This window comes from Brachypodium distachyon, chromosome 3, assembly GCF_000005505.3.
Source record: "Brachypodium distachyon strain Bd21 chromosome 3, Brachypodium_distachyon_v3.0, whole genome shotgun sequence".
NCBI classification, from domain to species: domain Eukaryota; kingdom Viridiplantae; phylum Streptophyta; class Magnoliopsida; order Poales; family Poaceae; genus Brachypodium; species Brachypodium distachyon.
The window spans coordinates 3,632,138-3,645,936 of NC_016133.3; the positions used below are offsets into that span (position 1 = coordinate 3,632,138).

The window sequence follows — 13,799 nt, forward strand, 5'->3', positions numbered from 1 at the left end:
TTTACATCTTCAATTAAACATGGACTGCACGTTGATTTCAAAAAATAACAGGGTTTTTTTCGAAAAAGTTCTGATATAACGTGGACTGCAGATTTATTTCTGAAATTTACAGTGGTTTCTTTGCAAAACATTCGGCGCCAATTAATTAGGAACAGAGGGAGTAGTAGTATTCAACAAAATTAATGGTAAAGATTATTTGTTCGAAAATGTGCAAAATCTTAAAGGTCGTATTCTAGAACTCTCGGATAAATGTTTCTACAAGTGATGGGGCAGAGGTTGAAGTTTAGAACAGCTAGCCCTTTCCAACTTCCAACTTTTTTCTGAGAAGTTCCAACTTCCAACTTGATACTCCAGTAGTATTCAGCGTGCTCTCTATCTCTCTACCAAAGCACAAAATAAGTAACACACTGTAAAAGTTTAAATATTACATGTTTACTGAGTTAGAGGGAAAATAAGAGTACAAGGAAGAGAAACAGGCTGCTAATTAACAACCGGCTGCAGCACTGGCTCCCTGTGAGAAATGAGACGTGAGCCAAGTCTTAATAAATAGTGCATGTTTACAGACTACTATACATACTAGTTACTGCACCGGTAGCTGATTGTACTGTTATCTTTGCTCTAAGTTAAGCACAATGTTAATGGACATGCTTATCTTGATTCCCGACGCACTAATGGTATTTATGTACATGATTATCTGCCAAAAAAAAGGACAAGCACATTTGACCCCCGAGCGCTATAAATAGACACCTAGACCTTCTCATAACTCTTGTCCACCCACCAAAACCCAGGTCACCTTCATTCACTACTGATTCAGGCATGGGGAGCAAGCTTGCCGCGACCGCCTTCTGCTTCTTCCTCCTCCTCACCTTTGGTTTTGGTAATAATACAATTACCACACAGATGTTAATTAACCCGACACCTATCCTAACCTAATTGGCTAAATTTTTTTGTATACAATTCATAAACTGACAATTAGGGTGTTGATTGATTAACTGATGAGCAGGTAAGGAGAAGACGCCATGCGAAAGGCCCAGCGAGTATTACCGGGACATCGAGTGCCTCGAATTCAAGTGCAAGAGTTCCTGCCTGATGGAGCACTTCAGAGACGGGCAATGCAATTCTAACTTACAATGCGTATGTACTAACCACTGTCGCAATGGGAGACGCCCGATTGAAGGCAGGGACGGCTAGAAACCCCCACCTTTGTTGTAATGGAATGTATGCAAACAATAATGTGATGGTTTGGTTTGTCGACCTGATTTTTGCTACTGTTCTGAGACAGCAGCATGCTCGAGAGTTGCATAAAAAAAATCTCTGTGTAACTCAAGTATTGAACACTAAACTTGCTTGCACATTAAAGGTCAGGCCAGAAAGGTCTTTTTGTCTAAAAAAGGTCGGTTGAAGATAACTTAACAAACCCTACCTCTGTTTCTAAATATAAAATGTTCTAATCTTGTCTTTAAGTCAAACCTTTTCAAGTCTGACCAGGTTTATAAAAAATGTACTACTAGTAACATTTAAAATATCATATAAGTATACTACAAGGATATTATATTTAGTAACGGAGTGAGTATTATTAAAACAATTGATAAATAAGTGTTTTACGATCTTATAAGCAGACAGTCTTGTGTTTCTGCTATGATATTGCCAAAACTTGGGAAACAAATGAAGTGAATTGTATGTTAGTTATATATCCTCATTTTTAATAAAAGTTCAAGATTAATGATTTTAGTGAATATTTGATGACTCGATAGTTTGTAATTGTATGTTTCCCCACCTTTGTTGTAATGGAATATATGCAAACAATAGTGTGATGGTTTGGTTTGTCGACCTGATTTTTGCTATTGTTCTAACACAGCAGCATGCTGGAGAGTTGCATAATTTTTTCTCTTTTTTATTATAGAAAGAAATAAGAAAATTTCATAATAAATAAATAAATCATTTCTAACTTGAGTGTTGCACATTAAAGGTCAGGCCAGAAAGATCTGTCTTTTCCTGAAACAAAAGTTGGTTCCAGACAACTGAACAAATATTGACCTGTCAAAAACAAGATGAATGATCAACTGTCAAATAAGTACTTTCTGGTCTCTGGAAAATATACAGTCCCGTGTTATGTTACTGGAAGAGAACAATCTGGGTGCCCTTTTGCACAGCAACTGATGAGCCATTTCTATTCTACAGTACACATGTTTATATTCATGATTCATGAAGAGCGCAAACATTCCTCACAACAAAAATTGATCTCCTATATATATACATGTATGCAACAACATTAACCACACGGTTGCTTCCCAACTTGCAAAGCTCCATGGAAATTGATCCGACTATATATGGATCACATGGTTTGACCTCCTTCACCCACATCAAAGATTATAATCTTTTTGAAGATTAATGTGCATTCCTAGCTTAATTTTAGTTCTTGTCTCAATATGTACCAAGATTTCTTATGTGCGACTTCTTTGCACTTGCTGAGAGATGTAAGAAAACCTTAATTGGTAGTAGCAGGTGTGTGAGAGATGCATTTGTCCAACTATCTGTCGGAAGATATTGCTTCTTCTATCCTCCTAATGACGATGCTGAGACTATGTCCACTTTCAAGCGCTTTGACGGCAGCTCTATGTGCTTTCTTGTGCCACTTCAGAAGGTTGTAAGATTGCATCACTGACCAGCGAGCTCTATTTGCCATCTGATAAACAACAGATAAATATTTACAGGCTGTTTTGATTAAAATGCACCACCTCTGTTTCAAAATATAAGACATTTTGGTAGACTATTTTGGCCTACCAAAACGTCTTATATTTTGAAACAGAGGTACTAGTAGGCAAGACATACAACAGAATAATATGGACCTGTGCAATAGAAAGCGGAGGATTGAGCAAAATACACAGACTCCTGAATAAATTCTCATCATTTTCTCCTCCTTCTGCCTCCCCATATACAAGTGCTTCTGCAGCAATTCCAGCAAATAGAATCATGCAATATCTGCAATCAAGATCTTGCTTGAGAAAAAACAAACAGAAATGTTGTAGAAGAACTCCAACCACCAATATTGAAACATATTACCTAGTAACGTACCTGTCGAATGCTGTACTTGATAGATGACCCTCACCAAGTTCTTTCTCCATTTTTTCATCCCAGAACTGTGTCCCTGCCTGCAGAGGTATGAAATAACACCCTTGAGATCTCTGTAATTAAATGCAGATCTCTATGAAAGGCATAAATCTAAGATCCCTCAGAGAGAAGAACATATTAAAGGAATGTGCCACAACTGTACAATGCAAAGCAAGGAAATCTAATCCTATATTCTTATACGAGACATCTTCTTGAAGTCTCAGTTATCAGTACAGTTAGACATATATGCCTCCTAAATACGCAAAGACTTCTGAAACTGTAACCAAATCCTACTTGATAACAAAATACTTGTAATTTTCATAGTATGGTACTCCCTCTGATCCATAAAAAGTGTCGCCCATTTTGTACTAAGTACAAATTTTGTACTAAGTGGGCGAGACTTTTTATGGATCGGAGGAAGTATGTAGAAACATGGGCAAATTGAACTCAGTTACACCACTTGCTAGCAATACCAGTAGCACAGTAGTAACTTTTAAGTAGATTGAAGGTAAAATTTGGAGAAGGCAAGCTGATGACAGAAAGTGCAATGCTTCATCAGATAGTAGACATAAAAACACAATAAGAACAATAAATACATAATATAATCACAACATGAAAACCGGTAAAAGTTGTACCTGTCCTTGAATGCCCATTCGCAATGCCACAAATGGATCCAGAATGACTCCTCGTATAGGGCAACCCATTAGATAAGCTAAACAAAGTTCAATGGAAGTAAGAAATGTTAGGATAACAAACTTGTCTCAGAAGTCAGATGTTATACAGATCACAGAATGAAATCCTAGCAAATGAAAGCCACCATCCAAAGTTGCATCGATTACAAGAACTTGATGATATAAAAGGTGGGAGAAATTAAGGAAAGGAATACCTGTAAGAAGATGGCCTGCTTCATGTACAAGTATTCTGCGCTTGTATGGAGGCCAGAAACATGATATTTGTGCAGCACAAGTACCACCAAGCAAAAGTGCATCTGCTGTCGCTAATGCCAATATGGCAGCCAAGTTAGGCCGGACATCAATGCCTTGAGTTAGTAGAAAAGATACACCTCCAAGAAATGTAACCAGAACATAAGGAGATTTTCCTGAGAGACCCCACTTCTTCGGCGCAAGCTTTGCAGCTGACAAAAATAATATGTGAAGCAGATAAGAGGTACAGAAGAAAAAGAAAGTCCTTCTGAATTGATGTTTCGGCCTATCTAACCTATCCATTGCTAAGAAAGAAGTAGTGCAGTGTGACATTGACAAAAAAAGAAGAAGAGAAGCACAGATCTACTACGATCTTTAATAAGGAACAGTACAGAAGAAACGGAATACTGCCTCAATTCTCACCTTCCAGGCCCGTCATCTCCTTTAAAATTGTTGGCGTCACTTCTCTTGGTCCCTCCAGAACTGCAGCAAAAGCAATGCATATACACTGGTCATGGTCAGTGGGTATAACTATCAATCTGCAAAGGCAGTTTGAATAAAGCAAAATTATGAGTGCATGGCTCTATATAAACTGTAAGACACGTCCAAATTTTAAGAGAATTCCTTCGATGGGACTCAATCAGTACATGGAATCATCACTAGCCCGTGATTTTGCATCCAATTCCTACACAAACTTCACAGTAGCTTGCAACCTTGCATTCTATAGGGACTTCATACAAGCTAGAATGCTGGATTTTACCAAGAACCCTGCAGACATCATAGGCTCATGGCAACAGCTAACACACTGAGTTCCCAACCAGGTCCAAATTTGAAGGCAATTGAACAATTAGGATAATAGTTTTGCATAACAAAACCCTCATGGGGACTTCAATTATCACATAGAAGACACGACAGAAGAGAGATCACAATTCACCTATGTTTTTGCACTTGCCGAAGTTGGCGAGGAGGCCGCGGTCGGAGAGGAACTGGTAGGCCCGGCCGACGAGCCGCAGGTCGTCGGCGTCGATGCATGCGTCCAGCACCTCCCAGTCCCGCCCCGGCTGCACGGGCAGCGCCACCTGTGTCTCTGACGGAGAATACGCGGGCTCCACCGACTGCAGGAAGCGGAGCGCGCGGGAGAGGTCCTTGCTCTCGACGGCGTCCTCGAACTCGCGCCACTCCTTGAGGGAGCCCGCGCGGAGGCGGGGGACGGGTCCGGGCCCGGGGCGCGGCCGGCGGGAAGGAAAGGGGAGGAAGCGCTTGGAGTTGGAGGAGGGGCCGCGGGCGGAGGCGGGATTGGCCGCGGTGGAGGCGAGCGGCGGGGGCCAAGAGGTGGTCGCCATTGGTGCGGTCTCGGAGGTGCGAGCTCCGCTTTGCTCTTACCGTCGTTGCCAACGTGGCGTCCTCCCCTGCCAGTCGTCGGGCCTGCCTGGGCCGGGCCGATTTGTGCAGGGCCCATAAAGACTCCCCCATTGCAGGCCTTTGTTTTCAGTTTTGGCCCAGTTTCTCTCAAGCTCGCCAGACCCAACAGCCTCTCGGGCTATCCACTCGGCATTCCCAGCTCGGCCTGTCGGAGCAAGAAGACGAGCGAGCCTCGTCATTTCCAATTCCACGCACAACCATTCCAGAAGCTTCCCTTCCTTTCCCCGCCGCTCCAAAACCATCAAATCCAGACCGTCCGTAGGAAATCCATGGGCCGAGAACCCGCAGGCGCCGCATTCCTCTTACCCCTGCTCCAAGACACACACCAAACACCACCCCGAATAAACCGCCCTCACCCACTGCCAGGCGGTCCCACGTACACCGACCCCACATGTCACGGAAACACCACCCGGGCAAACCCACCGAATATTCGCTCCCCTTCGCAAGCCACGCCTCCGCTTTCTATAAAGAAACCCCGGATCGCCCGGCCTGCGTAGCCACATCCATCCATCCAAAGCTTCCTTCGCATTTCTCACTCCAATCCCCCCTGCCCAGATCGCCGCCGATTCGATCCGGTTCCCCTTTCTCCACGGTGAGTTTCTCTTCCGGCCGGCCCCGGATCCGCCGCCGCCGGTGGATACCTCGCGGGGCTGTGGTTTGATCGATGCTTCGTTGGCCTTGCAGGGATGGCGACCAAGAGGAGCGTGGGCACCCTCGGGGAGGCGGATCTCAAGGGGAAGAAGGTGTTCGTGCGCGCCGACCTCAACGTGCCGCTCGACGACGCCCAGAAGATCACCGACGACACCCGCATCCGCGCCTCCGTGCCCACCATCAAGTTCCTTCTCGAGAAGGGCGCCAAGGTCATCCTGGCCAGCCATCTGGTGAGCACCTCGCCCCCACCTACCCACGCTGTGCTTATTGATCCGTGACATGCTGCATATACTAATAAGAAGCTAATGGTTGGATTTGCGATTTCTGGGAGGACTGGATAAGATCGAGTGGTTCTGTGCAAATTTTGGAGTCATTTTAGAATTTTAGATCAGCGGATATAAACTGGTTTGAACTTTTGTTGGAGCTTTAGGGACATTACGCCTGTGGCTACAGTTTTTGCGTTAGTTATTTATTTCTACCGAGGATGTGAACATGAGGCCCAGGTGGTTCATTTTTGTTCTATGTAAATATGTAAGCAAGTCTCCTTGCACGGTTGCACCCCTTAGGTCACTACGTGCGGACCTGCCTATAATTAGTGTACGGTTGGACAGGTTCTGTTAATTTTAGTTAGTACAGTTATGTGGATAATCTGTAATGGACCTCACTTATTATATGAATTGGGATGATAAGTAGTTATATCTCAGTTGAGGCGATTGAAATTCAAGAATGTGCCTGTCCAGCTTCCCCCGCAATTCCCTTTTCTGTTTAACAAATTTCATTGTTTACTTTCCTTTTGTTTGATAGGTGCCAAAAATAAACTTCCATCAATTGTGATGGTTTAGTGTTTCTTATTTTGAAGTTGTTTGTGCCGCCACACTTCACATGTCACATACAGAGCATTCTTGTTTGATGTTGTCTCGATAGCATGTCAAAAATAGTATTCCAACATTAGATGGAATGATACGATTATTTTTGTTCCTGCTACCCTTTTAGCCTTTCGCATGATGATAATTGTCGGTAGTGTACTGAGCTTACAACTATTCAGACTAAACAGTTTCTATTGTATCATGAGTAATTGTGTTGCTTGCACCTGATTTTGCATCCTCAACAATCAACTTTAGGCTGTGGTCTTTGAATTAGAAGTTTATTGTTCAAATCAAGGCTAGTTTATTATCTTATGTAGAAAAGTTAGTTAGGTCGCTTGGCATCTGATGATCAAAAACACAAGGAAAACTGTTGCCAATGTACAAAGTGTGTTCTTTTTTCTGATGTAACTCATAATTGTAATTTCCAGGGCCGCCCAAAAGGTGTCACCCCCAAGTTCAGCTTGAAGCCTCTTGTTCCACGCTTGTCTGAGCTCCTTGGAATTGATGTATGTTATGGAAGATAGAAGCTCATGATTATTTCAGTTATCTCTTTGAATTAGATTAAGTTCACTTACACTACATCTGTTTATGTTTGTGTAAATAGGTTGTGATGGCCAATGACTGCATCGGTGAGGAAGTTGAGAAATTGGCTGCTGCTTTGCCAGATGGTGGTGTTCTACTCCTAGAGAATGTTAGATTCTACAAGGAGGAAGAGAAGAACGACCCAGAGTTTGCTAAGAAGCTTGCATCTGTCGCTGACCTTTATGTAAATGATGCTTTCGGCACAGCACACAGAGCTCATGCCTCAACGGAGGGCGTAACCAAGTTTTTGAGGCCTTCTGTTGCTGGATTCCTCATGCAGAAGGTATAGCTGAAATAAATCTCATTCCTGCTCATTATTTGCATGAAATCATAAATTCATCTTCCTGTAGTTAGCTCATGCTTAGATTAAGGTATTACCCCAAGAAGCAGTTCATTCAATCGTAGGAGACAGGAGATGAAATAGAATTTTAAAGAGCACAAGTTGGCTAGAACATGATTCCTTCGCTGTCTTCAGTTTGCAACCTTTGGGTGATAAGTTAAGATGCGTATGTAGATTTTTTAGAAAACTAAAGTGCAACTAATATTTTAATTATCCCAGGAACTTGACTATCTTGTTGGAGCTGTTGCCAACCCAAAGAAGCCATTCGCTGCCATTGTTGGTGGATCCAAGGTCTCATCCAAGATCGGTGTGATTGAGTCTCTGCTGGCGAAGGTTGATATCCTCATCCTTGGTGGTGGTATGATCTTCACATTCTACAAAGCACAGGGGTTAGCTGTTGGAAAATCTCTTGTGGAGGAAGACAAACTTGAACTAGCAACTTCACTAATTGAAACCGCAAAGGCGAAGGGTGTTAAGCTCTTGCTTCCAATTGATGTCGTTGTAGCGGACAAGTTTGCAGCAGATGCTGAAAGCAAGGTCTGTTCACTTTACACAATTACACCTTGGATTGGTCCTTTTGAGAGCATGCTATTTTCTGAAATTAGTTAAAAATCATCTCATTGTAATTTGTCCTGCAACTGACATCATGCACAAAAGTATTTACTACATGCTAAGTAAATTTGTCTTCAGCTACCTGCTTATGCTCACTCTTAACATCATTTACAGGTTGTCCCTGCCTCTGCCATCCCTGATGGTTGGATGGGTCTCGATGTTGGCCCAGATGCCATCAAGACTTTCAGTGAAGCTTTGGACACCTGCAAGACTATTATCTGGAACGGACCTATGGGAGTCTTTGAGTTTGAGAAGTTTGCAGCAGGCACTGATGTTAGTACAAATCTCATGTTATGTCATGTATCATCTCTTCGTTTCTGCCATTGTTGCTTAGTACAGTTTGTCTTTCCTCAGGCTATTGCTAAACAGTTGGCTGAGCTTACTGCGAAGGGTGTCACGACCATCATTGGTGGCGGTGACTCCGTTGCTGCTGTCGAGAAGGCAGGGCTGGCCGACAAGATGAGCCACATTTCCACTGGCGGTGGCGCTAGCTTGGAGCTGCTGGAAGGCAAGCCACTCCCGGGTGTTCTTGCCCTCGATGAGGCATAAGCTGCTTTTGTTAATTCGATTGTGCCTATCAGCCTGCTGTGTGCCCCCTTTGTTTCGTACCTCGGTGTGAAGTTGCAAACGTTATGTTTCAGCGGACCTGATATAGGCTTGTCGCCAATTTTTGCTAGATGAGTCGTGAATAATTGCCGACTTCCTCCTGTGAGTGAAGTGATCGGAAACTAGCATCTCCCCATGAATGTGTATTGGCCTTCTATTTCACGTTCTTGCTGGCGTTTCTACTATTATCTGGTGCATCAGTGGGTTGCATACAACCATAATATACATCAGTTACAGCAAAACTGTAGGGACCTAAAGACTGAGAATTGCACCTAATCCTCTGTGGTCTTGTTCCTTTTAGGATCGCCTTACTTATTATGGAAGCCTAATCAAAACTGTAAGAACTGTCTCTGACCTTGGGGAAAATTTGCTCCTGCACACACAATGCGTCGAATGATCTTTCCAATCAAAATATCCTTACCCGGTCAAAATGAAAATATACTTCAGATTGCAGTTCATCAATTTGTACTTGCGAATTGGTTTTTTCCCTAGGCATTTTAATTTGTATGCCTCTTCTTCCTCCATTAACTCCTCGTGAGTCGTGACAATGCAAAAGCATATGGCCATTAATTAGTCAACTTTGATGTTTTCATCCACTTTCTGAATGCACAGGCACACTAACAGTTCAAGCTGCCTAACTGTAAAGAAAGTAGGAAATATTTGGATGAAAATAATCCACAGAAAGGGCAAACAAATAAAGGATACTAGAGAGCTAACGTAATGAACAAAAAAACCAATTGTGGGCATTTTCCTTTCCTTTTTTCATGTCAACTAGACAAAGCATTACTGAAGCAGCATTAGTGTTAATCAACTAGACAAAAACATGATTTAGGAGTACGAATAAAAGCAGTTTTCCTGCGGCGGCGGTTCTGTAGCTTTATCAACATTCCGGTCGCTCTTATTTTAAGTACAAATTACATGAAGCAGCATTTTATTAATTTGGATGCGTGTTCTAGAAGACAGATTAATTGATCTCATGACGCATCATGATTTAGCCCCTGGCCTCCACGGTGCTCGTTAATGTGGCTGAACAGGGAGCCTAGAGGCCCTAGACCCTAGCTAGAGGAGTGGCATGATGATATGTCGCTGTTAAGAACCAACATCAGAATCATATTATATGATTTTATTAGTGAATAATGCAGTGTATGAGTTGCATGATTGGAGGCAAGGAATCTAACTGCACATGATCGCAGTTGGTTAATTTGTTCCCCATTGTAGTTTTCTCTCCTACATCATGCCGTTTTTACACTATCATTTGCCGGCATATCAGTTATCAAAAACATATTCTTTATACTCGTCATAATTACTGTATTTTCTGTACTTGATATAAATTTCAGTTTTTTTTGTCTCTTGAGAATCATAAATTGTAACTTCCATTCTACAGCAAAATGTGGAGGCATGTTAAATGATACTACTATGATTAATTACCATTCCCACGCACCACTAAATTTGTTTTTGGCGGAGCTTTACACTGCAAATCTAGTACTCGAATAGGAAGAAATGTTAGTGAAGACACAGCATGTCTGTTCTAATTTCCAGAGAATTAGAACAAAGTTAGGCAGAACTTTAGGAGATTTGATCTCATTAGGATATGAAATAAAAAGCATTGAAACGTGAGTGTGGGCAAATTGATGATTGTTTTCATTCTTTACCTTGTTCTTAGATTTATCGTTCTTGGAAACATTTAATTAAAATCAGATTGAAATACTTAATTAAACTCCAGGCTAGGTTGGGATAAAAGGATTAAATATATGATGTAAAACCTCTTAAGAAATGCGAAACATCATAACCAAAAGAAGAGGAATTTACACTAAATAGATGGGGATAAGCGAAACCCATACCTTCATTCCATGCATACAAAACTGACAGCCTAGCTACACAAGAGAGAAACAAGAGGAGAATTAACCTGCACAATATCTCCTTAATTTGGATCTTTCGGTGGTGATGAGAGAGTGAAGCTGCAACATGATCTGAAGAACCCTTGCAATGGAAGCTCATATATATATATTCCTACCAAGATAACCGGCGCAATCGGAAGTCGATCGACATGTGTTCGGTTACGTTGGACGGTGATCAGATCATGCTGGCAGCTTCAACCTCTCACACCATCAAATTGAGCCGTCCATGATATCTAGCTGTTTATTCTTAGAAGAGATGGCGATGGAGAGAGCTAGGAGGAGGGAGAGGGAGAGAGACAAAGTGGTTACTGGCTTGCATGTACCTATCATGATCTACCTGTATGTCTCATGAGATTTAGCAGTGGGAGAATTAAAGGAGAGACAAAACCATGGCACGAGGGGTGTGCATGCTGGTTGGTGCAAAAGGGTGGCCCCTCTCCTGCTGCCCACACCTCGTGACACTGCCGTTTTGCCGCTCACTCTGGTTTGTTTTGTTTTTTTGTAGATCATCAGGGAGAGGTGAAAACAAAAATGATTCAATTTCAGAAATGAAACGATCGCACAGGAGCAGTCTTCAGGTTTTTGGCCCCGAAGTCGCAGAGCATTTAAAACAAAAATTAATCACGACGGCTATACTCAGCTAAGATTACGGGCTACTCCGTTGCATTTTGCAAGTTTGTGTACGTCTGATGCAATTGCCTCTACAAATATTATAATGAAGTTTTAGGTAAATAAGTACACATAGTTCAAATATGTTGTGAACCTAAGAAATTGCTCTACTTTATGTGTTATCAAGGATGCAAGTTGCAAGGCCATGACTTTCACTACGTCGCCATTTTTTTGCACGAAACATCATCACCGTTTACTTTAAATTTCTCTCCTAAACTTAACAATCACTCAGTAATTGGGTGTTTAGTGGTGACAAAGTAGTTCAAATATGGTATGAACTGCAAAAATACATACTGCCCACAAATGATTTCAGCATTTTCTCACTTGCAGCCTGCCCCAGCGGCTGCAGTATAGAACAACCTGCAGCAGCGTCGAGAGGAACTGAGGAAGTGCTTTGCCAGGCCGCGGACTACGTCAGGAGCAAAAAAACACACGAGATGCCAGTCCCTTGGGCTGCCGCCAGATGCAGCTTGCTAACGAGGCCGAGGCCTAGAACTGACATCGGCGTGGCCCAACATGCCTACATAACCCTACCAGTGACGAGTTGTTTCGACGTCGATTGGGGTTATTAGTACCACACGGCTTACGGAAGTACTGTTAGAGCTGTTTATAACGCGACCTCAGGATTGATAGATCGCCACATGGCAAATGTTGGCAAATGTGGTTAGCAATTAAAAATGCAATCAAATCAAATAGATTTCAATCAACTCTTGATAGATTTACCGGATCCTCGTCCGGTCGATCCTCATATTTACGTGTTCTGCAATGATAATTTTTCTTTTTTTACATTTGTGCTCTTATTCTTCAGAAATAAAAATTACTCTCATCTTAGTAATTAGCTGACATTTCGAAGACATATGACTCTAGGTGTTGCTTCGTTCATCTTAGGAAAACATATCTTGAGACTGCACTTTTTTTCAGTTTGAGCTAAGGAAAGAAAAACATGAAATTTCGAGACGCTAGAGTGGGAAGTATACCATTGCATACTAAATATCGTTTGCAAGGACAGACGAGAAAGACATTATATTTCCAACCAAGTCGCAGCGAACAACACATCAGAAACTCTTGTAAATGTCCAGCGCCGCTAGTGTGCTGTTTCTAGGCTCTTTCTGCTGCTGTTTGTACTCTGCAGATTACAACACTTTTTATTTTCCCTTGAGCACCTATGCTACTACCACCTTTTATTTCCTGCTGAACTCTTACTTGTAGAAACTTTATGGTTTCTAATACTAATAGAAATCGGAGGTGAACCCTCTCTTTCAGAAAAAAAGAATACTACCAGCAGATTAATGAAAGAAACAAAAACCATATCTTGGAATCATCCAAATTTCTGACCACACATGATCCTAGAATCTTTGCAGACTTCAAGCATACTAGTCACCCTTTTCTTGTGAGCACGAGAACTTACAAAATGAATGTCCCTCATATATATTTGGAGGCTTGGAGCACAATTTTTCATAACAAATTGTTGAGCCAATACTCAACAACGCAAAACATCCAGTCCTCTTTCCATGTATTGGCACCTCAAACTGAGCATCAGACCAATATTTCATCAAACAATTGGTGAACACTGGCAACTTAATCTAAAAGCATGCAGCACACCGGTGAAGCATTTTATCAGGGCGTGTACAATGGGGTGACTTCAACCTTTTCTTAGCGATGCCACATAGGATAAAATCTGATGTGGAAGAGAGAGAAACGAAGAAAAGTCACAAGCCTTCTCTTAATTAAGAGATGATCTCTTCACAAGAATGATAAGGCAAAAATAACGCAAATTTACCATTGTACTAGATATCATCTTTTCTTAGCATTTATTTAGTTAATTTCATTCATCTAAACATTAATTTGAAAATATAACACTAAGAGATAACTCACTGTACAACATGTTTTGTTATCTTTTTTAATTGACGTGAAATGACTAAGATAAAACCGTCTTATGAAACATTGTACATGTCCTCGAACACTGGTGATCACCGGCAAGAACCTGGGCTGGGCTGTTGCCAGTATCTTGGGCTGCCGTCGAGTGCACCTTGGTCACGAGGCTGAGGCCCAAAACAGAATCCAGCGGGGCCCAATATAGCTTACGGGAAATGGCTAGTACTAGTAACGAGATGTTTCT

General features: G+C 42.0%; 2 protein-coding genes, 2 long non-coding RNA genes and 1 other non-coding gene across 5 annotated transcripts; 3 read left to right on the forward strand and 2 right to left on the reverse strand.

Annotated features, from left to right (window-relative positions):
• The first annotated feature begins 684 nt into the window (after positions 1 to 684).
• On the forward strand, positions 685 to 1,259 carry LOC112271947. The gene is made up of 2 exons (XR_002965507.1): positions 685 to 877; positions 1,004 to 1,259. It is a non-coding gene; the product is annotated as an uncharacterized LOC112271947 (long non-coding RNA).
• Positions 1,260 to 2,032: 773 nt separating this feature from the next.
• Positions 2,033 to 5,418, reverse strand: LOC100846921. Its single transcript, XM_003570054.3, has 7 exons — positions 4,969 to 5,418; positions 4,458 to 4,517; positions 3,998 to 4,246; positions 3,747 to 3,823; positions 3,076 to 3,152; positions 2,850 to 2,982; positions 2,033 to 2,686 (listed from the first exon to the last, which is right to left on the reverse strand). The coding sequence occupies exons 1-7, from the start codon at positions 5,375 to 5,377 to the stop codon at positions 2,531 to 2,533; spliced, it is 1,161 nt and encodes a 386-aa protein (XP_003570102.1). The 5' UTR covers positions 5,378 to 5,418; the 3' UTR covers positions 2,033 to 2,530.
• Positions 5,419 to 5,887: 469 nt separating this feature from the next.
• Positions 5,888 to 9,298, forward strand: LOC100822858 (phosphoglycerate kinase, cytosolic). Its single transcript, XM_003570060.3, has 7 exons — positions 5,888 to 6,048; positions 6,141 to 6,337; positions 7,402 to 7,479; positions 7,578 to 7,838; positions 8,115 to 8,432; positions 8,622 to 8,780; positions 8,862 to 9,298. Exons 2-7 carry the CDS (start codon positions 6,143 to 6,145, stop codon positions 9,054 to 9,056), a joined length of 1,206 nt encoding a protein of 401 aa, XP_003570108.1. The 5' UTR covers positions 5,888 to 6,048; positions 6,141 to 6,142; the 3' UTR covers positions 9,057 to 9,298.
• A 1,736-nt stretch (positions 9,299 to 11,034) lies between these two features.
• MIR167D (microRNA MIR167d) lies at positions 11,035 to 11,238 on the reverse strand. The gene has a single exon (NR_126877.1). It is a non-coding gene; the product is annotated as a microRNA MIR167d (primary transcript).
• Positions 11,239 to 11,701: 463 nt separating this feature from the next.
• LOC112271940 lies at positions 11,702 to 12,463 on the forward strand. Its single transcript, XR_002965497.1, has 2 exons — positions 11,702 to 11,738; positions 12,011 to 12,463. It is a non-coding gene; the product is annotated as an uncharacterized LOC112271940 (long non-coding RNA).
• Positions 12,464 to 13,799: the final 1,336 nt, after the last annotated feature.